At 37.1% G+C, this 24,578-nt stretch overlaps 1 protein-coding gene across 3 annotated transcripts; it reads right to left on the bottom strand.

The window, feature by feature from the left end:
* Positions 1 to 5,306: 5,306 nt before the first annotated feature.
* LOC108985632 (probable sugar phosphate/phosphate translocator At3g14410) lies at positions 5,307 to 17,585 on the bottom strand. 3 transcript variants are annotated; one of them, XM_018957994.2, is made up of 9 exons: positions 17,463 to 17,585; positions 17,149 to 17,252; positions 15,997 to 16,104; positions 15,864 to 15,898; positions 13,055 to 13,167; positions 7,173 to 7,434; positions 6,759 to 7,027; positions 5,981 to 6,112; positions 5,307 to 5,666 (listed from the first exon to the last, which is right to left on the bottom strand). In XM_018957994.2, the coding sequence occupies exons 2-8, from the start codon at positions 17,248 to 17,250 to the stop codon at positions 5,988 to 5,990; spliced, it is 1,014 nt and encodes a 337-aa protein (XP_018813539.1). In that variant the 5' UTR covers positions 17,251 to 17,252; positions 17,463 to 17,585; the 3' UTR covers positions 5,307 to 5,666; positions 5,981 to 5,987. The 3 variants fall into 3 exon arrangements, with proteins under 3 accessions (XP_018813539.1, XP_018813542.1, XP_018813541.1); XM_018957997.2 differs by having other exon boundaries at positions 5,953 to 6,112; positions 17,463 to 17,562; XM_018957996.2 differs by having other exon boundaries at positions 5,307 to 5,723; positions 17,463 to 17,562.
* Between the last annotated feature and the right edge of the window lie 6,993 nt (positions 17,586 to 24,578).

The following is a 24,578-nucleotide window of genomic DNA, read 5'->3' as shown; positions in this document are numbered from 1 at the left end:
GGAATAGTTCCTATATGGTGCATGTGGTTCGATTGGGAATGCAATTTATTTCTATGCTAGTAGGTGAAGGGACTGAGATGTTCTTACTCACTGTGGTTTATGCTAAATGTACCATGGCGAAGAGAAGACTCCTTTGTGATGATCTCAGATCTCAAAATTTGGGATCATATCCTTGTGTGTTTGCGGGTGATTTTAATATTATCCGTAATGATTCAGAAAGGAGGAGAGGTAGGCCTCGGCCTAGCATGGCAATGGAAGATTTTAATAATTGGATTCACCAAGGAGGGTTGCTGGAAATGGCTACAAAAGGTAGTATGTTTACATGGTGTAATGGGCAATCGGGGCTTGCCCAGTCATGGGCCCGTCTTGATCGTGCTCTTATGGATAGTTCTTCCCTTGCTTTGTTTCCTAATGCCATTTGTTCATATTTGCCACATTCTACTTCAGATCATGCTCCCTTGTTTATTGAACTCAAGAAAGATCCGTTCGTCTATGGCCCGGCCCCTTTTCGTTTTCAACAAATGTGGGCGGACCATCATAGTTTTTTGGACTATATCCGAATAGGTTGGGACTTACGGGTGGAAGGTTCGGCCATTCAGATTTTGACTAGAAAACTAAAGCAGACTAAGGTGGTGTTAAGGGAGTGGAATAAAATGGTCTTTGGTCATACATTGGGTCGTATTGATGCGCTGGAAAGACAGGTTGAGGAGATTGAGCAACATCTACTAGATAATTGGGAGGAAAATTTGGAGAGAGAGTTACATATGGCAGTCTCGAATTCGGCAAGCTGGTGGAGACGAGAAGAGGTACGCTTGGCACAAATGGAAAAATTAAAATGGAAGGTGGATGGTGACCGAAACTCTAAATTTTTTCATGCTTGCCTTGCTAATAAGAGGAGGAAAAGAGTGCTGGAAATGAGATCGAATGTGGCGGTTTATGAGATGCCGGAAAGCATACACCAAGGGGCAGTGGAGTATTTTTCTTCTTTCATTTAAAGGGAGCAATTAGTTGAGCTACCTAGACTGGATCACCTCATTGATTCAGTCATCACAGAGGAAGAAAATAGCTCACTTCTTCGTGCGCCTACTATAGAGGAAGTTTTTGAGGCCTTGTCTTCCATTCCGTCTCAAAGTGCTCCGGGTCTTGATGGTTTTGGTTTTGGTTTCTATAAAAGTTGTTGGGAAGTGGTTAAAATTGATGTGTGGAATGTAGTTTTGGAATTCTTTATGTCCAAGCATCTTCCAATGTTCTTCACGGCCTCATTTAAGGGGATTAAGAGTAGGGGTCGTGCTATGATTCCCGAATTGTTGGGCTAACAGAAATTGGAGTATGCTTAGACTTTAATAAAGCATCCTTATGCACTTCGTCAAGAAAAAAACAATGGTAATAGAATTTTGTTTTTTGAGAGGTAGAAGCTATATTTTTCGAGGAAGGTAACAGAAAAAAGAAATGGTAATAGAAAAAACACCTGGTTGTATGTTGCATGCTTCAATACAGTTTTTTTCTAAAGAAAATAATTGAAGTCATTATCATTGATGGTCAAAGATTCTGCTGAAGTTTGGTTTCTTTTCTTTTCTATTCTCATAACAAAAAAAAAAAGTAAATTGGATTAGTTTTCACAAAAAACAAATGTACTCTTTTAGATCAGGTGGATAACTTCTTGTTTATGAATTTCTGTCATTGATGATTTGATTTTAATATTCATCGACCATGTTTATAGTATTGCATCATCAGATTTTCCTTATATTATTCACATATATCGTAGCTTTGATTTGATTTCTATCTCTCTTTTGCCGTTGATTTGATTTTTATTTTATGTCTCTCTTTATTTTATTTTTTTTTATTTTTAAAATAGATGGAAGATAGTTTTAGTGGTAGTATTGGTGGTTCGGCTCATATATTATTACATATGGAGGAAATCACTAGTCCTTTAGTGTCTTCCTCCATGAATACTACAAACCCCACACCATCCCTCCCTCCAATGGCAAAAAGAGTGAAAGGGATAGCAACCAGTCTCTAGTATGAGATCATTTTACAAAGGTTAAACCTATTGATCCCATTGACCCTTAGACTCGATGCAATTATTGTTTGAGACTGGATATCATTATAAAAATGACACTTCATCATTGATAGACCACCTTTGTTGTCAATCCTCTCCCATTAGAGAGAAAAATTTTGGCAATGATAAATCACCATCACAATTGAGAGTTAGGATGGACGATCTAGTCCTTAAGGGTTAGGAAAATATGATCCTGAAAAAATCAAGGTTATGATTGCCAATTATTTCATCTAGGCTTGTGGAGCATCAGGCATTTGTTAAAATCATGGGTACTTTAGAGTCTAGATACACTTTGTCATCCCAAATCACCTTGCAAAAAGATTGTATAAATTTATACAATGAAGGAAAGCAAAAGTTGAAGGTTTTGTTGAACAATCAAAGAGTTTTGACCATCGATATATGAATATTTGGAAAAAAGTATGAATTATATGTTTGTTACAAGCCATTTCATTGATCGAAATTGGTTCTTGAATAAGAAAATCATTATGTTTTTCCATATCCCTAATTATAAGGATGAGGCCATTTCTTGTTTGTTAGAGTCCAACATGATGGATTTGGAGATTGCCTAGCTTTTTACAATCACTGTAAATAATGCTTCCACTAATGTTGTCACTATTAATCATTTGAGGAGCATAAAATATAAAGAGTTCACTATTTTAGGGGGCGAGTTTTTGTACATGCAATGTGCTGCACATATTTGAAACATCATTGTATGTGATGGTTTTATAAATATATATATATATATATATATACGATGCAATAAATAATATTAGAAATGCAATAAGATTTGTGAAGTCTTTACTGACAAGGCTTGATATGCCTAAAAATTGTGCAAAGACACTAAACATTGAATATGAAAAAATGGTGTGTCTGAGATGTTCCTACTAGATAAAACTCAACATACCTAATACTAAGTATTGCCGAAAAAATATGAAAAGACTTTTGTACTTATGAATATTGAGAGCCATAGCTTTTGACGCTTGCATTTAAGGATTGACACAATTCTTGGATATTTATTAAGTTTCTTAAAAGTTTTTTGTAAGTAACCTCAAATATACCATTTCAGCAATCCTGTACAATAGAGCACACTTCGAACAAAATGTATTAGAGTGATGATGCTAAGTTGATGAGCATGGCATCTAATATAAAACTTAAGTTTGATAAATATTGGTGGTGCATGGATAGGATGAGCATGATTGTGTATGTAGTTTTTTTCATTGATCCTCAATACAAGATTAAGTCGATGGCATATTGGTTGAAAATGTGCAAAAAGACTAAATGTGGAGATAGAATCGAGGCCAAAGTGAGATTATTCTTGAATCGTTTAATTGAGCAATATAATGAACCTTATCTAAAGCAAGCTTCCACAATGAACCATCAGTAATAGATGATAATATTTTCAGGAACTTGCTATTAAAAGAATGGCTGCTACAAAAACTAAAGCATTTATGGCAGAGACGAAAGTCTTGTGCAAGGTTCGTCACACAAATCTGGTAAATCTCTTTTGTAGATTGAATAATGACTCCTAGCCTTTTAACTTTGGAATTTGTAGCTTTCAGCAATTTAGATCTTTGACCCTTGGCTTTGAATTAATTTTATCAAGGTAGAATTGACTGGCTATGCTGCTACTGATGATGAACTTTTCCTTATATATGAAAATGCCCAGGAGGGTTCCCTTGGAAGCCATTTACATGATCCTCATGAAAAGGGTACGCTTACATGCTAATGCTTTGCCTAGAATATATTTTATTGTACATTTGTAACAATTTATTTGTTCTGATTATACTAATTTTAAAGGTTTATCTTTCTAAAATTTAATGAAGTTATTCCTTCTAAATATTTGGATCTTTATTAATCAGAAAGATTTTGCTTATTGTGACTACGATGTATAGAACTTTAAAGACAGACACTAACATAAGTCTAGCCTTCTAATGGAAATATGATCAGTGTACGAAAAGTACACTCTAATTACTCTATTATTGGACTAAAATGTTAAAATACGAATATGAATTATAGGAATTAATGTGTATTCTTGAATTGAGTTTCTATTTACTTTGGGATACTTATAAGCAGATTTTTATGTTTAATTTCAGGGTCTATAAAAGAGCAAGTCAAATCCTAGTCAAATTCAAAGGACTTTCAAGTGGGCAAGATATTGGAACAACCTAAAAACTTTCAACAAGTGTAGGACTCTTCAAATAATGATAATGATGGAGTTTGAGAGTAATTCAGATCAGAGTCCAAAACACGCCAGGAGACAGCATGAACATACTTTAGTATTTTGATCATAACTTTACACTCACATATCGGATTGATGCGATTCTTGATGCATTGGAAAGTCATCTTAAAGGCCTACAAATTTGTTTCTGATAAAGATTTCTAAATTCAAATTACTGAAGCGCGTACGTGGCTACCAATATGAGTCCTAAAATTTAGGTAATTTTTTATGCGAGAATCATGAAGACATTAGGATTTCTTTCTTACCCCATATAAGCATATCATTAGCACGAAATTGAATAATTTTTTTAACTCAACTCTAAAGAAATGAGAAAAATACTATTTTTATTTATTTTTAGTTTTTCCATGAAGAGCTAAATCTTCAGTAAAGCCTAGGGTGAAAATTGATTTGTAAAAATACTGATTTTATTTCAATTCATATGTTAAGCTTTATTGTTTAAGATTCTAAGATTCAATTCTTTATTTATTTTGGATATTATAAGTTTGAGACAAGTATATTAAATCTTGCTATGGTTTTATTTTGTTGAGCTATATGATTATGAATATATGATTGTAACTTAAACAAGCTTTTCATACGATTGATGTGATCTCCTACTGCACTATTGTTTATGAACATAGGATCGTCTTTAGATCTGGTATTCATTAATGTTTGGATCTTTATTAATCAAAAGGATTTTGTTTATTGTGACTACAATGTATAGAACATTAAAGGAAGACACTTACATAAGTCTAGCCTTCAAATGGAGATACATAAATCTCAAGAAAAAAATATGTTTGTTTTTTAACTTCCAAGGTAGTTTCTGATACAAGTACTTGCCTTCAAGTCTTTCTACCCCCATATGTCGAGCAATTATAACAAATAAGTCGGTGTGAAAGTAATATCAACTCCTTTGTCCAAATCCGAGTATCCACCCGGGTTTTGACCGGTTATAGCCAGACGGATATCCACCCGCTTTTCCAAACCTAGATGCGGATCCAAATATTCCCAAGTACCCAGATCCATATCCGGTTTTGCCGCCTTAGGGCATGATCTCAAAATGGCTTAGATCCAGATCCAAGCTATAAAACCTTTAGAGTAGAGAAAATATTACATGCCTAGGTTTCAAATATTGACATAAATGAATACAAAGACAAGTATTAACCAAATGACTAGCATTTAAGAAATTGCTATATGTAATAAAAAAAAAATTAACTATACAAGCAATTGCATGGCGAAAAAATAATGGACCCTAGTTCCATTCCAGACACTGTTTCCATAGTAACCCAGTCAATGATTGATGTGACCTCAACTCCGATTTCCTTCAGAAAATGCTTCCTTCTCATATGGTACAACTGTGAGATTTCACATCTTTACACATTATTGTAGATTCTGCTCCACATCATCACAAGAATTAAAAAAAAGTGAGAACCATCATCGTTGGAGCAGCTGAAACAGGCAATAAAATTCTAACTATGATCAAGATTTTATATATTGATGCTCTATCAAACCAAAATATTGTCTCTTTCACAAATGTCAAATGAACATTCATATCAGTCGTAAATAATCTCCTAAACTTGGACTACGGGAAAAAAAAGCAAAGAAATGACCATAAATTTCTAAAGAAAAAGAAACTAACACGAAAATGAATATTTTGCTAAAATATGCAAGTACATGCCTTGGAAAGTAGATCGATTGATTGTTACCATGTTTCTATTTGCTGGTTTCCAAGGGTGTGGCCCCAAGTATAGATTGAGCAAGTTCAGTGTCATTGGAGCTGCCTCGAGATGCTTCTCTTTTCAACTTGTGATTATTATATGCTGCTACACCTGCAATGGCTGATTAAAAAGAATGATAGAAATATATAAGTCATACTTCATCCTGTTATGGCTATCAAAACCTCCAACTATTGGTTGCTAGAAATTTCTTCATCAAAAAAGGTCAGCGTTCAAGCTACAGAGAAGAAAGATTTCAAAGTTTTTCTTTCTTTCTCAAGGCTACAAAGGATTCTGTTATCTGAGTGGATTAAAACAAATATACTTTGTGAATTCCAATGATAAGAATATATGTTACCAAACAAACCATTTCTAATTAGAAGACAAAACAAGTTTACAAGAGGATGAAAAGAAAGCAACTAGGAAGAGATTTTTTGTTTTGATATTGATCTGAAGAGAAATGTAAAAGAACAACTTTATTCTCAGACACCCAGTGCCAATCAAACAAAAAATGTAAAAGAACAAAAAATTGCATATTTAAGGTATGTTTAATGATGGCAGAGCCAACTCATTACCAAGATTAACAAAAATGTTCAACTTTATGTGCATCACTAGCAAAGTGCACTTCGCAGTATCACCTTTCCATGGAGTTAGTATATTGCTAAGTGAACTTACCAAAAAAGTAATAATTCAAACTAGTCATGTGCTATCTGAAAATAGCCAGGCTCCTAGATGAAGAACAAAATGGTAAATATGAGTAGATACTGACCAATGCCGTAACCAAACAGATTTATTATTGTCAGCTTCGTATCCGCAAACAGAAGGGCAGATAATAAGACGACCACCCAATCCTTAACTACTCCAGCAACACGAATGGTTAAAGCACTTGTATGTGTAATCACGAGGAAAACAGATAAGTTTAGGGCAAAAGTACAGAGACAGTTGAGTGTTAGCACAAGGGTTGGAAAGTTCCAAGATCCATGTGCTTCCATCTTTGGTTTCTCCAGAAAGATCCACGGAATGAATAGGCAGAGAGCACTGCATAGAATTCAAGAATTGTTCACACAGGCATAAATAGTGTCCATCTGAACTTAGAAATACTTGTGTAAATCTTCTCTTTATAGAGGAAGAAAGAAATTATTTCAAACAGATGATGAATGAGAAGATATTAGAATGAGCATACCTGCAGGGACTAACATAGTACATAATAGATATTGGGTTCAGTTTGAGACCCTTCCTCTTAACCAGGATCTCCATGAAAATCAGTCTTAACGCTTCGCCAACAACGCCACCCATTTGATAAACTACTCCGATCCAATTTATATCTATTTCTCCATAAGAAGCCACAAGAACACCAAAACTTATCACTGACATAATAAATAGCATTCTGCAGCTCATTATCTCAAGTCCTGCTGCAACTCCAAGAATGAATACAGCCACTGGCACTGCAGAAATCATTTAAGAAATTAGGATGATAATAAGAGATTTAGGACAAGCTGACAAATGCAACATCTTGCTAGTAAGCAAACAGCTAGACATAAGGTTCACTAATCATAAGAAACATCTGAAATTGTTCTGAATACCATAACATATTGAAGTGGACTTTGCAGCTATAGAGCGGAGTCTAGATAGTTAGTTCTGAGACATCTTTTTGCTAGGTGATTGTGAGAACTGCACCAAAGCAAGGGAAGAGATCCTCTTTCACGAACAAAGGGCTGGCAAAGAAGAGGCAACTAGAAGGACAACGCCTGGCCAAACTGAGAGTAAGGCAAGCAGCAGGTTGTAGAAAGCTTGGCAGACAGTCCAGCACCAGGTGATAAAGAACTTTTCACCCTATGCCAAGCGGGCAAACACTATGCCGACCGTACGAGGGCTTACGACTCTAGATAAATCCATAATGTCATCTAGGAACAGTACCAGACTAATAGGATTTGATCCTTAGCACCATTGGTTTGAATCTTAAAGTAAGGAAGGCTTGATCTGTGGTGATGAGGTGAGAGTTGAACTAGAAAGTGATAGGCTTGGGTTGTGTGGCAGCGACCAAGAGTTTAGCAAAACGAACGACCCATGGGTGACCACAAGGGAGATCAACCCATGTCGAAGAAAACAGCAAAATAGTACGAGCTATCAGCGGTATCACAGATGTGTTGCAACGGCAACAGGAGTTTTTCCGGCGACATGTGCAAATATTGCAAGTCAATCACCCGCGAGTTGAGCAGCAAGGTTGTACTTACCAGTGATTCTTAGCCTATCGATATTTGGGTTTCTTTGGAAATGAGGGACCAATGAAGGCGGAAAGGTGGATTATGGATATCGAGTGAACTTTTGAGGACTAAAAAGTCTTGCATGTGTGAGCTATCTGCTTCAGGGAGAGGCAACAATCTGGTGGAGTGCCAAGAGGCAACTGTTGGTCATGGAGTTGGGATCCATGGAAACTATTCCATGGGAAAGGTGTAAGAGGGAATTCGTCGATCAGTATTTCTCTGCCATCATGGATAGTAGAAATCAAAGGATTTCGCTAATTGGTTCAAGGCAACATGACAGTCAACCAGTATGTTGCTAAGTTTATGGAGTTGGGAAGGTTTGCCCCTCATTTTCTCTCTACCGAGGAGATGCGTGCAAAGCAAATTCAAGATGGATTGCAACCATGCATATGTACACAAGTGGCTTGTATAGAAATAGGGAATTTTCAGAGGTTGGTAAATGTAGCCTCGATCGTAGAGCACAAACACTGCAGTTTAGTGGCTGTTACAACTGGCCAGAAATGGAGGACATTCACGGGAGAAGCAATTCTAGGTTGCACCAAAAGTTTGTAATGGGAATAGGGGTACGCCCACAAACTACTCTTGGTGTGCGTTTAGGAGGCAGAGCACCAGTGTGCTGTTACTGCTATAGGTCTCAAGAGGGAGAGTGTCGTCAGGCTTCACTCTCATGTTGAAGGTTCGGTCAAGCAGGGTATTACGCCCAGGATTGCCCTCACACAATTCTTGTACAAAGGACGGGTCCCATTGGAGGACGAGCAGGCCACAGGCAAATTGCACAAGCAAGGGTGTACGCTTTTATGCCAAGAGAAGTTGATGAGGACACTCCAGAAACGCAGGAGGCAGGCATCATCACATGTATGGAAGCCCAACATTAGTTTAAACGAATAGTAAATTTAAGGAACATAGTTGTAAGGGTCGACTTGGTTTGATCATTTCAAGGTGAGTTAAGATATTCGAGTACTTTATTGAATTTAGGTGAATTTAGGTGAATCGCAGTCATTCGTGTTGAGTAAATTTGCTATGATAAGCGGCCTTGGGACTAAGCTGATGCAACATAAAGTCTTCGTAGCACTACCCACTGGGGAGACAATATCTTGCACCAAGATAGCTATGACTTGCCTACTAGAAATAGGCAGGGTCGTTATGGAGGCAGACTTGATATTATTTAAGTTACTTGGGTTTGATATTATCCTAGGGATGGATTGGTTGTTTCAACATTACGCAAGATAAATTGTTGACAATGGACGGTAAGGCAAAACATCCCAAGTGCCTGGAGAGGAAGGCAAAACATTCCAAGGCAGTAAGTTACGATCAATGCCAGGAATAATCACCTCATTGTAAGCCAAAATGACTTGGCAGGGGGAGCTAAGGCTTACCTAGTTCACATGGTATTTAAACCAAGAGAACCTAAGGAAGTACGAGATATACCGATAGTAGAGGAGTTTCCAGAAGTGTTCGAGGAATTGCAAGATTACCTCCTCCTAGGGAAGTAGAGTTTTCAATTGAGTTGAAATCAGGAACAACTACAGTGCAAAAGGCACCTTACAAAATGGCCCCATTGGAGCTAAAAGAGTTAGGGCAGGTTTGGGAGGTAAGATGAGAATTTTGTGTTTTGTTTTGAAGTTTAAAATATTATGTTTTAATATTATTATTGTTTTGGGATTTGAAAAATGTGTAATGATGAGATGAGATGAGAATTTTGTGTTTTGTTTTTGTTACCAAACCTGCCCTTAAAGAGTTAAAAAAGTCAAAACAAGAGTTGTTGGCAAAGGAATTCATTAGGCCGAGTACATCACTTGGGGAGCGCCGGTGTTACTCATTAAGAAGAAAGATGGAGCCCTTAGGATGTGCATTGATTACAGAGATTGAACAAGGTGATAACAAAGGAGAGATATCCCTTGCCTAGGATAGACGACTTATTTGACCAGTTATGAGGAGCTTCAATATTCTCTAAGATTGATCTTAGGTTTGATGATCATCAATTGAGGATTACGGAAGGCCACATATTCAACTGCGTTAGAACGAGATATGGGCAATTCGAATTTATAGTGGTGTCGTTTGGTTTAGCTAACGCCCCAACCGCATGGATATCATGAATAGGGTGTTCAAACCATTTTTTGACATGCTTGTAGTCGTGTTCATAGATGATATCTAGTGTTTTCCAAGGATGTTGAGGATCATGAAAGCTACCTAAGGTTGTTGTTGGGAAAACTGAGGGAACACCAAATGTATGCCAAACCAAACAAGTGTGAGTTCTAGTTAGAGGAGGTAGTCGCAGTGGATTCTAGTAAGATTGAGGCAGTCCTAGATTGGCAGAGTTCCACATAGTACATGAGATGAGCAGTTTCTTGAGATTAGCTGGCTATTTATCAGAGATTCGTGGAAGGATTCTCCAAATTATCGAATCTACTCAGAGTGTTAACAAAGAACACCAATTTCATTTGGACCAAGTTGTGCGAATAAAGCTTTGAGGAGCTAAAGATAAGGCTAACCACAACCCCAATATTTAGGGTTGTAATTGAGCCGAGCCAAGTCGGGACTTTGGATTGACTTGCTTGGGTCGGCTCAAAAAACTCAAGCTCGAACTTCAGCTAGGACCATTCATTTGGGCCAGGTTTTTTCCCAGCCCGGTCTGGAACCCGAATGACTGGGTTCTGGTTACGGCTTTTGGCCTAGGTCAAACCTAGGCTGAAACCCACATTTCAAAACCCAGACCTACCCGATTTGGGCCGGGTATGAAATCAGGGTTTCGAGTTTATATAAAATAAAAAATAGAAAACCTTCAACCTTAAGTAAAACAAATATTGGATTTTTTTTTTTTTTTTATATGCATTTAGTTAAAAAGGTAATTAGTAGTTCCTAACTTTACTTATTTTTGACATAAAATTTAGTTTTCCATTTTAAATATGTTAGAGTAGAGAGATATAAATAATAAAATATTTTTAGATCAGTGATAGAATAATCTAAAAGTGGGAATTTCCATATATAACAAATTAAAATGTATATAAAATGATTTTGTTTACGTAATCCAATAGAGATATTAATTTTATGTCAGAATGTTGACTATATAAATACAGAAAAAGGTCAATCGATTAATTTACTGATGCAGTGCTCTTTTGGATATCTTTATGAACAAATTAACCCATTAAAAGGGTGATTTTGATTGGGTAAGTACTACTAAACCGGCAATATTTGAATAAAAAAGAAAAAACTTGTTTGGTTCGGCCCCAACTCTGTATCATGCAATCAAACATGAAACTAAGCTCATATGGGAAAGAATGACGATGGCTCAAACCAGACAGAAGTGTTATGCTGATGCAAGGAGAGAATTAGCCTTTGAAGAAGAAGATTGAGTGTATCTCAAGGTATCTATCACTTATGAAAGAGGTAAAAAGGTTCAAGCTAAGAGGAAAGCTAAGCCCAAAGTACATTGAACCTTATCAGATATTGGAGAAAGTAGGCCGAGTAGCATACAAAGTGGCGTCACCAGAGGAATACGAAGGGGCCTTAACGTGTTTCAAGTGTCCCCATTAAGGAAAGTTTTGGGAACAAACAACCCAGCATAATTAGTTCGAATCTGGTGCCATCGCAACAAATCTTCCTTACGAGGAAACGCCAATACAAATTGAGACTGGAAAGATTAGAAGCTACACTCCAAAACCATACCTTTGGTAATGGTACAATGGGGAAGCTCGAAAACAAGGAGTTTACATGAGAAAACAAGGAGTTTACCTATTTATTCAAGCCGCAGCAGCTGACCTGAAAGGTAATAAGTAAAGGGTAGTTTGGTCAAACTGAAGGCAGGAGCGCAATTATAAATAGCCTTCGAGCTGCCCCTTTTGGTCAAAACATTTAGAATTCGAAAACTGTTATCATGGTGCGAGAAAAGAGGATTGCATGAAAGGCAGCTATACTGCTGGAAGTAATCTATCATTCAAGGAAGGGTGACGCGAAGCAACAAGGTTGGAAGAGCAACGCTGGCGATTCAAGGAGGAACACCGTCGAGATGAAGGGGATCATCGGAGGGCTAGGGCCTTGATCTCGGAGATGTTGGATCACGTTGATGAAGCCAAAAGGCAAAGTGGAGAGAAGCAATCAATCCAAGAACCTGATGAACAAGAGAAGGACAAAGGTCAGGTCTCGACAATGTCTTATAACACCGAATCTAGCGGAGGAGCTAGGACGTGAGAGTAATAGACATGGTTGCAACTGGAGCAGCCAACGATGGATAGTTGCAAAGCAGCCAACGAGGGATACAAAAGGAGGAAACTCGTCCCAGCCACAGATTATGAAGGTCAGCAGGTGGACCAAGGAAAGAATGGCTCATCACCTAGACCAGTGCCGACAAAGAATGACGAAGAACACCCTACCTCAAGCACATCCCTCGAAGTTCCATCTTGAGGGATAATCCTCGTGAAATTTCGAGGATGAAATTTCCTGTTAAGGAGGAGAGAAGATGTGAGGACTACACTGAAACAAGGGAAGAGATCCCCTCCATAGGACAAAAGGCTGGCGAAGAAGAGGTAATTGGGCAGACAACGTGCGGCCAAACTAAGTAGGCTGAGCAACACATTGTAGAAAGCATTGTTGGCACAGTCCAACACCAGGTGATAAAGGACTTTTTACCCTGTGCCAGGTAAACAAACACTGTGCCGATCGTACGAGGCCGCCACAGTGATTCTCATGTATCCGCCCTGTAAACTAAGGCAATACTTTTTGTTCACTAATGAAGTTTTAGCTTATTAAAAAAAAAAAGATATTTAGCTAAACTGGGATAATTCAAAGGATACTTGGAACTTACTAATTGCCTTCAACATTTGTGCAAATGCAACAGAAATATACATGTATGCAGTGTTTCCCAGCCAAAGAGTCATTGCAAACATTGCACCAATTGGCACAACAGAAGTAACATATCTGAAAAAAAAAAGGAACTTTATTAGATTTACAAGGGAAATTGTAGAACATGTAGATAAGCATGGATGCAATTTATGCAAACGATATCAGATTTGCTTATAGCCTTTTCTAGTTCCTAGCTTGTATTTAGGTGTTTTCTTGTCTTTCTATGTATTTGGGCCATGCCTATTTACTTATTAATAAAATCTCTTATTACTTGTAAAAAAAAAAAAAAAAAAAGATATCAAATATGTTATGAGAGACTTCCTGAACAAAATTTTAGGAACTTTGAAGAAGTTTTAATATGAATTCATCATTTTCTAGCATAGCACAAAGCAAACCAGGATTCACAGAAACTAGGTCTAACATTCATCAAGGTTTTGATTGAGCAAACAAGATTGGTAAAGTAATTCTAGATTTCATGGTTTCAAATTTGAGTTAACAAAGCTTTAGGACTGATTTTTCACGATTTGGAATTATAATGAATTAGATATAAATTTCAAAAGCAGCAAAATCAGACTACAAAATTCTCCATAAAGTTCCAGATAGCAATTTTTAGCTAGTGACAGATGTTTTGTGTATCAAATGATTTCCATATGCTACAATTTTTAAATATGTGGTAGCCCTAGATGTTAGGGGTAATTTGATTAAGTTTTTATTGAAGTCTAATGAAAATAAAGGGGTGAAACTCAAGAGAGGTGAATTTGGACAGCAAGTGTATTTCAGTACCAGGTTCTAATATGATGAATGAATGAATGAACACGAGAAAGGCTCTAATATTTAGTCAAAGAGCACAAAATGGCACTAGAGCTAGATGTTTGATGTGCAAGCCACAGGGAAGTGGTCCACTAGAAGGCTTTATATCCAACGTGAGAGTCAGTCACCCCTTGTGGCTAAAGGACGTGAAACTGGTGCCCAACCTAGGCACACAAGGGTTAATGTGTGAAGGTCAATAAAAGAGAAGAATGTTTTTGTAACGATGTAGATGCAAATTTACAGGTATCTCATATATGTTTAAAAGGAAAATCTACTTAGAAAAGATTTTAGAATTTGGTGTATTATTTCCTAAGTATTCAACCTATTGTTATGGAAAATGATACTTTGGACACCCAAGATACTGAAATTTGGCCAAACTTTTTACTTCTAATTTTTTTTAACTTTTATTTTAATAGAAAAGTATTTTCATAACTGATTTTAAACTTTTCAAGTGATGATGAGGATGAGTCTTCAGGCTAGAACCAGTAGAGGAGACTTTGAATAAGTGTGGACGAAAATAAGTTTTTATCACAAAGGCTTGGGATGTTCATTAGACATTTTATGACATTGTGGTTTCTCTTAAAGTTTGGGTATTTTGGATATAATTGCATTTTATTACATTTATTGTTTTAAAATTTAATAAAGTTAGTGCAGATTTATAATGTTTATGGATTTTATGACATAGTGCTATGGGAAGTGTGAAGCAACATTCTCAATCTTTCTGGATAAAGGGTGTTACAAATGAAATCTCTCTCTCCCTCAACTTCACCTACAAAGGAGACCCCCCCCACCCCCACAAACGAAAGCATCTTCTCTCTTTGAGATATTAGCTAGTTTATTGCAGGGAATGAGAGACAATAATAACTAGGACAAATATAGGCAGGCATAGCACATACAATCAATGTCAATTCAACCATAGAGTTGATTTAAGTAAAGACTGTTAACAATCTTGCTTAGATTGTTCGGCCTTGTATACAAAAAACAGTAAAAAAAAGAAAAACCAAAATTACTAAAAAAAATATGTTAAAAAATCATAATATACACAAACGCTGACCCTAAGATTAAGTAAATCCCAACAAAATGTATCAAACCCCAGTTGATACAAGACTTGTACCAATAACTAGTAAGATGTAGCAACTACTGGAAACTTAACCTCGTACCAAAAGGATTTCAACTGGCAGGGGCCTCTTAATGACACAAGACCAAAGCCTTGGTCATGTAAACAAGATGTTTCTGTCAGATCACATGGCTTTGATCATAGCAACTATCATACCGATAACAATGTTTAACCACCTTTGCTTGGGAGGGGATTTTGTTAAGTACTACATAAATGTAAAGCCATTGAGAAAGTATCAACAGCTAATCATGATTACAACTAATATGCATCACGCCACTCGGACCTTTAGCCTAAAAAGTAAAAGAATCTATTAGCAATTATCCATGCCAAAATTTAAAACTGTGACGTAATTCAAATCCATCAGAACTTGGATTCTCTTTTAACAAACACAAATATTATTTAAGTACTACAAGCCTCGAAGCACTCTTAAAATCTCATTAGGAAAATAAATAAACAGATGAATGAAGCCTGAAGAGTGGATCTTCACTTCAAGCCATAGTTGAGGAAACTAAGGAGACGTTTGGATTCGCAACTCATCTCAGCTCATCTCAGCTCATCTCAACTCATCTCACTACTATTCATTACTATTCAACAACTTTAATTCACAAATCTCACTACTATTCACAACTCATCTCATTACTATTCATAATCCATCTCAACTCATCTTAAGTCATCTTAAGTCATCTCAAATCATCTTTGAATCCAGACGTCTCCTAAATCTCTTTTCAGTGTCTTATCTCCTCTGTTCACCAATGGCATTTGAAATTCTTTTAAGATATTAACAAACCGATAACTTTGAAATTCAAAGATCATATAAAAGGATTTTATCCCTTTCTTTGCTTACACTTCTGCAGTCATTCCTTCCTCAACCTTCATAATCTGTAAGAAAAAAAAAAAAAAAAAAAGTTAAAAAATTGAAGTTGGCAATATGATTGCTCAATTAAAGCACCTTTAATAATATTTATTAAACTAGATACCTTGATAACTTTGGTGACAATAAAACATAAGAAAGATGAGAAGACCATGTGGAGGAGAGTCAATCCAAGAGGATAAGGGAAGTTTATTTCCTTAGACGACAAAACCCACTGCATTTAACATATATACAAAATTCATGTCAGCCATGCAAGCAACCTTAGTCAAAGAGGTTGGTATAGCAACAAAGTTTATATGCACGTCCCTGTGTAATTATGAACAACTGTACTCCTGTAACAATAATCCAAGTACTTGCAAAAATTCCACACAAGACTAGGTTGGTTAAGCAATAAACATAGTAACAGAATGAGAATACTTAAAGAAAGTTATTTCATATACTTCCATTCAATTTTAAAATGTTTTCATACCTAAAAAGAAGTATACAATAAATATGTATTCATCAGTTCTTTACACAAAGAAACTAATAGTTCGTAATCATAGTATTGAAAACTAACTAGGCTGCAAGACCACCAAAACAAGTTTATCAACTACATTTAGTGAGTGAATTTCAAAACAAAAATGGCACGACAAGAAAGGACACCTTGTATGCATCACATTTACAATCACGATGTACTACAAAAACCCTTATGTAACAACATCATACACTAATTTTTATTTCATATATGTCATGCGATGATAGGTCATGGAGGCACCCTTGATATATGTTTTGAATACATATGGAACTAATGTTAATCTTTATAAAAAAGATGGGTCAACAGTTTGAAAAAACACCTCTAATATAATAGGTCAACATTTTGAAACTCCATTTGCAAAATAATCCCCTTAGGCCAACCCCAGGGTCTGGCATGTTCAGTTTGTGTGGAACAGGGGACTGCATGTTGCTAAGGGATTAATCAGTAAAAATAGCCTTGGATATCCTTGCCAATATATATATATATATATATGCAAAAGCAAGGTTACGAGTGCTGTAACTAGTATCCATAGACGATATGAAGCTAACGCACCTCAAATCAAACATCATTTTCTCTCATGTTTGGATCATTCAATCACCGATCTTAGTTAGCAATAATAAAAATAATGACTGGGTGAATAATAAAAGTGAAATTGCTCCTAAAACAAGGGATTCTTCAAAAGCAAATGCGAGATACACCAGACTGTGTAGATAAATAAGTAATAGAATAAGAAGATGGACTGACCTTGTTGAAGAAGATTTGGCCGCTGGAGAGGGTGATGTAGAGGAGAAGGTAAGCATAGGTTATGAATTCCTGTCTGCGGAAGGTCCCCAACCGATCCGCCATTGCTGAATACTCCCAAAACAGATAAAAATTAAAATAAACAATGAGCTTAGTCGACTTGGCTTTCTCTAGGCGAAAGAAACCCAAAAGTCAAAGCGTAAAGAGCTGGAGTGTTGAAGCAACAAATTTCAATGGCAACGGCAATGGCAAAAGGGTAAGCTCGCAAGTGTTGCGGCGACAAATACAGGAAGAATAAAACTTCAACAAACACTTACTACTATGAGCGGAGCAAAGGCTGAGGTCTGCTTCTGCGTTGAAAGTTGAAACTCCAAATTGGATCGGGATCGTTTTGCGGTACAAAGGATTTGTGCCAAGCAAAATCCTAACCAAAATAAATAAGAAATATTTCAACGTCAAACTTATATTATAAAATAGAGAGGAGAGCACATGCAAGTCACGTGCCTAGTTCCCATTTTCAAGATAATTTGAAAATATGGCAAGAAATAAAAGAAAATAATTCCACAAATTGATATAATTTTATCTGATCCGTTAGATATCATATCATTTTTTTTATTTACTCTTTTGATGCAAAGGGGCGAATTAAAAAAATATATATATTGTTTGTCCAAAATAAATAAAAAGAAACCTACAATTGTTTTTTTTTTTCATTCCAAAGACTTCTTTCCTTTGGTTCTATATTCCTATCCTGAAATAATTAATTGAGTACGTATAGGCATTTTGGATCCCGCTATTGAAATAGCCCTTCTGGCTACATTTTCTGCTACTCTGCCCATTTCATAAAGTACTTTATAATAAAAGTAATTTTATAATCTGACGAATCATAAAAGTAACTAGAGCATTTTCCAAAAAAACAATACTATATAAAATATGCAAATGATGATGCAAAACCAATAAGAGAAAGCAAAGCATATTGTTTAAATAACAAGCATAAGTTATCAAGTCATATATTGTTTTAATATTAAACAAATCCATAAATATCAAATCATAATTGTCTCAATATAACATACATCAGCATAGGTTTTGAAAATTTGAATAACTATCTGTTAAGGACGTGTTTCACTCTACCAATCGCATGGATGGCACTTGCAGCAATGAAGAGACGGCGTTGTCGCTCTATGTAAACTACGATGTTTAAATCTGTAACAATATGAAAATAAGTATATAAAAATAAAGATGATAGATGTTGTTACCTCTACCGAGTTATTTATAGAAGGAAGTGGTGTGATGGCGATTAACTATAATCACCAGTCCTATGTGGTTTTTTTTTTTTTAAATTAAGAGTTAATGTCATATGTCCAAGAGTGACTCCTCCCCGCATTTAGTAATAAATACTCGCTTATGTTGGAGGGAAACCGTGGTTACAAGTCCAACCAAACTCAACCTTATGACCAAGGAATAACAAACCAACAAATAAACCAATACACCAGGACACCAACAATAACCCATAAACAACTGCAAACTACTCACAGCCTCAGACTAGGCAAACCCAAAAAATCCAACCGAAGCAAACCTCGAGCACGACGAGATAATTCAATAGAATCCATATAAATATAATCCATCCCCTCCTCGCCCTGCCTAGTGAGGAAATCAACAACTTTATTCCCCTCCGTAAATTGGTGCGTCACCATTTGTTGAATACCATTTAGCCCTTGCATAACATCATCCCAAAAAAATCTCATAGATACCACATTATGCACTCCTTTTTCCTAAGCCAATTAACCACCAACGCTGAATCACTTTCAATCACAATATTCTGGAATCTCAACTCCTTACAAAGGACTAACCCACAATTGAGCGCCCTTAACTCCGCTTTGTAATTTGTTCCAAAGCCAAATTTAGTAGAGAAGGCCGCCAAAAATCTTCCTCTATCATCCCTTATAACCCCACCCCTTCCACAACTACCTGGATTTCCCATACACGATCCATCCACATTTAATTTCACCGACCCTTCCCGTGATTTACACCATGAAACTATTTTCGGCCTCTTTACTACTACCTCCCTCACTGGAATTCCCAACTCAGAAAGAATACTACGATCTATATTAGATAAAGCTCTTACCTTCAGCAGCTTGGACGAAAAGACCTGCAACCAAAATTTGATTGAACACCAAATCGTCTCCAAAGAATCATGCAGTCCCTACATACGCATGTCACACCTCCACTTCTAGAGTCTCCAAGAAATCAGCATCGGCATGATATCAATTAAAACACCACGTTGCGTCGACTTCTTTGCACAATAAAACCAACATCTGCATGTCGACCACCAGTTTTCGAAAGCCATGCATGGAACGCCCAACAAGCAAGCTGCACGACTCCACACTTCAGACACCACAGTCCCCTTACATAAAATGTTCGATCCTCCACCCATCTACTGGAACAACAAACACACCTTGAGGCCAATGAAACACCCACCGATTGTACCCTCTCCTCAACAGGTAGACAATTAAATCTTGCCTTCCACATGCACACTGATATCTTCTATGGAATAAGATTACACCATATCCACTCCAAGCCTTCCACTTGTGACTGCTTAATCCTCGTAACCTCTCAAGCCGTTTTTGTCGAGAAACTCCCATCCACGCAAGGGTGCCAAACCAGAATATCATTCCCCGATCTTCTCCCTAGAACTTCTCTCATAATGTCATCTACCACACTGGAGGCCACCAGTGAATCCAGCAGCTCTTGATCCCACTGACCATCCACCCAACACTCTTTCACCTCCAACCTTGGCTGGGTAATATTAGGCATGCAGGCCGCAAGAACCCCCCTCGCCAACCAACGATCAAACCAAAAGGAAACAACATAAGGACCAACCTCTCACCCTGAGAGAGCAACTTGAATTTCCAACCGGCAACTTTGTGCTGAAGCTTCATGACTAATGGCTTGACCATCCTTGCATTCAAGCTCCCAACAACCAGAGGTGCACCTAGAGAATGAGCTGGAAATTTTCCTTCAACAAAACCTGTGAGTCGAAGAAGGGATAGCCTTCTAGATACTAAAATTTTTTTTGAAAACATTAACGCCGACTTCTCTTTACTTATTTTTTGCCCCGACCATGACTCGTATTTCTTTAATGTTTCCAAGAGCACCTTCATAGACTTTTTCTCACCATTAGTGAAAATCAATAAATCATCAACATATAACAAATGTGAAATTAATGGAGCCCCTCGAGGCTGGGAGAAGCTCCCAATTCTGCCCAGCTCAAACTCCTTATTCAAAAAACGAGAAAGCACCTCCTCCATAATAATTAGGGGTGAGTTCGGTCCGGTCCAGTCCGGTCTTTGGCCATTTTGTGGACCGGATCGGACCTATTCGGTCCAAGAATTGTCCACCCTAGACCGGACCGAGTCACATATAGGACCGGTCCGGTCCGGTCCATTTCGGTCTGGTTCGGTCTAGGGTCGGTCCAGTCGGTCTGGACATGCCTAAAATGGGCCATTCAGCCCATCTAAATCTGATTTTTTTGGGGCCCAATTTCAATTTTTTTGGGCCCACTTCAAATTTTGTACATTTTTTTAGCTAAAACTACTAAAAAAAGCTTGATCTTGAAAAATACAATAATAATAAAAAAAACTAATCTATATAAAAAACTAAAAAAACCCAAAAAAAAAAAAATCTAAAAGTTATTACAAATTACAAATTATAATCTAAAACTTAATAATTTAAGTACTTAACATATAATGGGTAATTTACAAGGCCATAAAGGATAATATCTTCCTAATAGTACAATAGCTTTCCTCAAGACACTTGTATGCAACTTCAAGTTCAGCATATGTATTCCGCTCACTAGGGTGCAAGGCCGAAAGAGATGCTTTAAGATTATATGGAAGCTGCATGTTACAATCTTAATCAGCCAATATATGGAAGCTGCATGTCACTTCATTACAATAAATTTTAATTTTATAAAATTACCCTTCATTTAATATGAAATTATAAAATAATTATAAAACAGTCGTAAGTATTTTTTTAATTTTTTATCGGTAAAACAGTCGTAAGTATATATATCATTTCCCACGAAACTAATATATGCTAAAAATTAACCTGTCATGTAGATCCTAAAAAGATAGAGGCCATGAAGTTGAGATATCCATTAATGTAGAAAATTAATAAAGTTATAACTTATTATAATGAAGTTGAGATATCCACAAAAGCATACTTCATGAATCTATCTAAAGGAAGGACATGATAGAACAAGTTTCGATAGTTATGACTTTATAAATTTAGTTGTAAATAGTTGACCGTGTAGACAATTTAAAGTAGCTAAAATCTGATAAAATACCACATGAAGATCAGGAAATAATTTAAGAACCTAGCTTACCAACAATCTTCTCACATCTTTAGTCTTTAATCAACATTGGGTGTAGGACTAGGGCCAATAGGCATTGAATTTGACGCCTCCACAGAATCAGCAAAGTTCAAGTCCCCAACAAGTTCTATCCATAAAAATTTTAAACAGAACAAGTAAAATAAAGTTACATAACAATGATAACATAAAAGATAAAACAAAATAAACCACAGAAGATATCAAATGTAATTTTATTGCATACCCATATCCAGCTGCTTCTCAAATTCCTTCACTTCATCCATTAAAGTCATAAGGCTTATTGGACTAGAAGAAGAACGAAGCCAGTTTTGTGTACATATGAGACCCTCAACACTCATTGGATTTAAACTACTTCGAAAAGGGTCAAGTACACGACCCGCAGTGCTAAATGTAGATTTAGAGGCCACAATAGATACCGGTATTGCAAGTACATCGCGTGCAATCTTTGAAAGTACGCGATATCTAGCTGAATTCACATTCCACCAAATTAGAAGGTCAAAACTATCATCTTCATCCTCACATTTTTCAGCTAGATATCTATCAACCTCTGACTTACTTTCCAAACTGTCTTCAGACTGCAACTGTTGCTTAAATTCGGCCATCAAATTTGCCTTTCTACACACCGCCTTGTCAGCTGAAGGAGCTACATTTTCATTTTGGAAACTTGTGCACTGAGGAGAATGCCCTTCTTCATTTTCCTTGTATGCCTCATACATGCAGATAAATGCATTTTTCACATTCCAACTGAAATCAATTTTTTTTCTATGATCATGTGCATACATTTTTCCCAACCCAAAGTCAAGATATCGCATCTTGTAATGAGGATCAAGAAGAACACCAACATATAGCAATATATTCTGATTTTCCAAGTTCTCCCAATACTTGTCAAACTTTCTCTTCATATTTGTGGCCATTAATCCCACCACGGGGTTTCGTTCTTCACACTCCATGTTAAAGGCATCTTTAATAATAACCAACTCCGGGAAAAAAATATTACAAGTTACATATTCACCTCCAGAGAATTTTAAAGTTGCATCATGGAATAATTGAAGAAACCTCACAAACAACTGTACCTTCGCCCAATCGGATGCATTGGGAGGCCCTAACTTCTTTGACTTTCTCGTATTCACCACATGGTCCACATTTTCATTATCGACATCGTCATCTCCAATACTACTAAGGAAGCACGGATCTTCCTCCTCCAACCGATCAAAAGCCCTTTTAAATTTTGAAGCCCTCTCCAACATAAGATAGGTGAAATTCCACCTAGTCGGTACATCTAGGCAAACTAGGCCCTTAGATTGAATATCTTTCAACTCCACACATTTCTTAAATGTACTCCACCTTTGAGGGGAGGATTTAACATACTTCACAACACCTCTCACCTTCGCAATAGACTCATCATACTCTTTTAACCCCTCACGAACGATTAAGTTCAAAATATGGGCACAACATCGAACATGCAAGAATTCATGTTCCAAGATCGTGTCTCTCCTATACTTTATTTTTTTTTTTAAATAAGAAACAGCCCCATTATTAGAACTTGCATTATTAAGTGTGAGTGCAAGTATCTCTTTGTGACCTACCAACTGATTGATCACTTACATTGGATGGGGGTGGGCGTGGGGAAGGGGGTGGATGCATGTTTGCATTGTTTGGTGTTGACTGTTGCACATCATTTGTAGAAGACTCCATCTATAAAAAGGACAAAATGACAAAATAATTAGAAAACAAATATTAATAGTTAAGGAGGTTCAATAAACAATGGACAGTTTCAAGTTTCAACCAATAAAATGACACTTTATAGTCCCAGCAAGTCACGGCGCTCAAAAACATGAATTTTAGGTTCTCTTGAACATTGGCTCGAGCGAGATGTCGAGCGAAGGTCGAGCGCACGTTGTCTTATGAAACCACTCGAGCGAGACGTTGAGCGCACCTCAAGCGAACCTCTCTGGATGAGTTCTGCTCGAGCGCAACGTCGAGCGAACCTCTCTGGATGAGTTCAGCTCGAGCGCCACGTCGAGCGCACATCGAGCGAACCTCTCTGGATGGGTTCTGCTTGAGCGCCACGTCGAGCGAACCACTCTGTTTGGGTTACGCTTGAGCGCTGAGTCGAGCGCAGATCGAGCGAACCACTCTGTTTGGGTTCCGCTCGAGCGCTAGGTCGAGCACACATCGAGCGAACCTCTCTGGAAGGTTCCGCTCGAGCGCCAGTTGAGCCATGTTGAGCACAGTTCAATCTTTTTCATGTAACACTGCATCAACACTTGTTACAACTCAACTTTACACAGGTTTTCACAAAGAATATGCCAATTAACTAATTTTTCCCTCAACATATATCATTTTTATCACAAATTTCACAAGGAAATGAATTTAAGTTCTGGGAGAGATAGAGAGAGATAGAGAGAGAGAGAGAGAGTACCAACTAGGCAATCGGGGCCTGCTGCAGTGCTGAGACAGAGGGTGGATGGCAATTCGCGGCGCTTACGGTTGGTGGGATGGCGGGGCCGCGGGAGGGCGCTTAGGGTTTGCGGGAGCTGGGCTGCGGGAGGGGAATTGGGGAAAAAGAAAGTGGAGATGATTTATGGGGAAGACGAAAGCATGTAGCCGGCATTAGTCAAGTTATATTCCCTGAAACGGCGCCGTTTGGGGTCCAAATTTGGACCCCAAACGGCACCGTTTTAGGGAAGTTAAGTTGGAAAAAAATAACTGGGTTGCGCGAAACGACGCCGTTTCGCGCAACCCAGTTATTGTTTTCGCCTGCAGTGACTAAAACGGCACCGCTTGGGTGCCATTTTGTACCCAAACGGTGCCGCTTGGGTGCCATTTTGATAAATTTGTGATTCTTTTATATTTTTAGTACATAAATTAATTAAAAAAAAATTTTAAATTAGTAAAATTAAAATTAAATAAACTACTTAATGTGGATTATTTAATTAACTCTTTAAAAAATAATTAATAATAATTATATTTATGATGTTAAATGTTAATTGCTATATTATTATAATAATAATAATAATAAATTCTTCCATCTATTAAACTTTTA

Source organism: Juglans regia, chromosome 9 (genome assembly GCF_001411555.2).
Source record: "Juglans regia cultivar Chandler chromosome 9, Walnut 2.0, whole genome shotgun sequence".
In the NCBI taxonomy this organism is placed as follows: Eukaryota; Viridiplantae; Streptophyta; class Magnoliopsida; order Fagales; family Juglandaceae; genus Juglans; species Juglans regia.
Note: the sequence above shows the minus strand (reverse complement) of the source record. Positions and strands in the feature narration are given on the sequence as shown.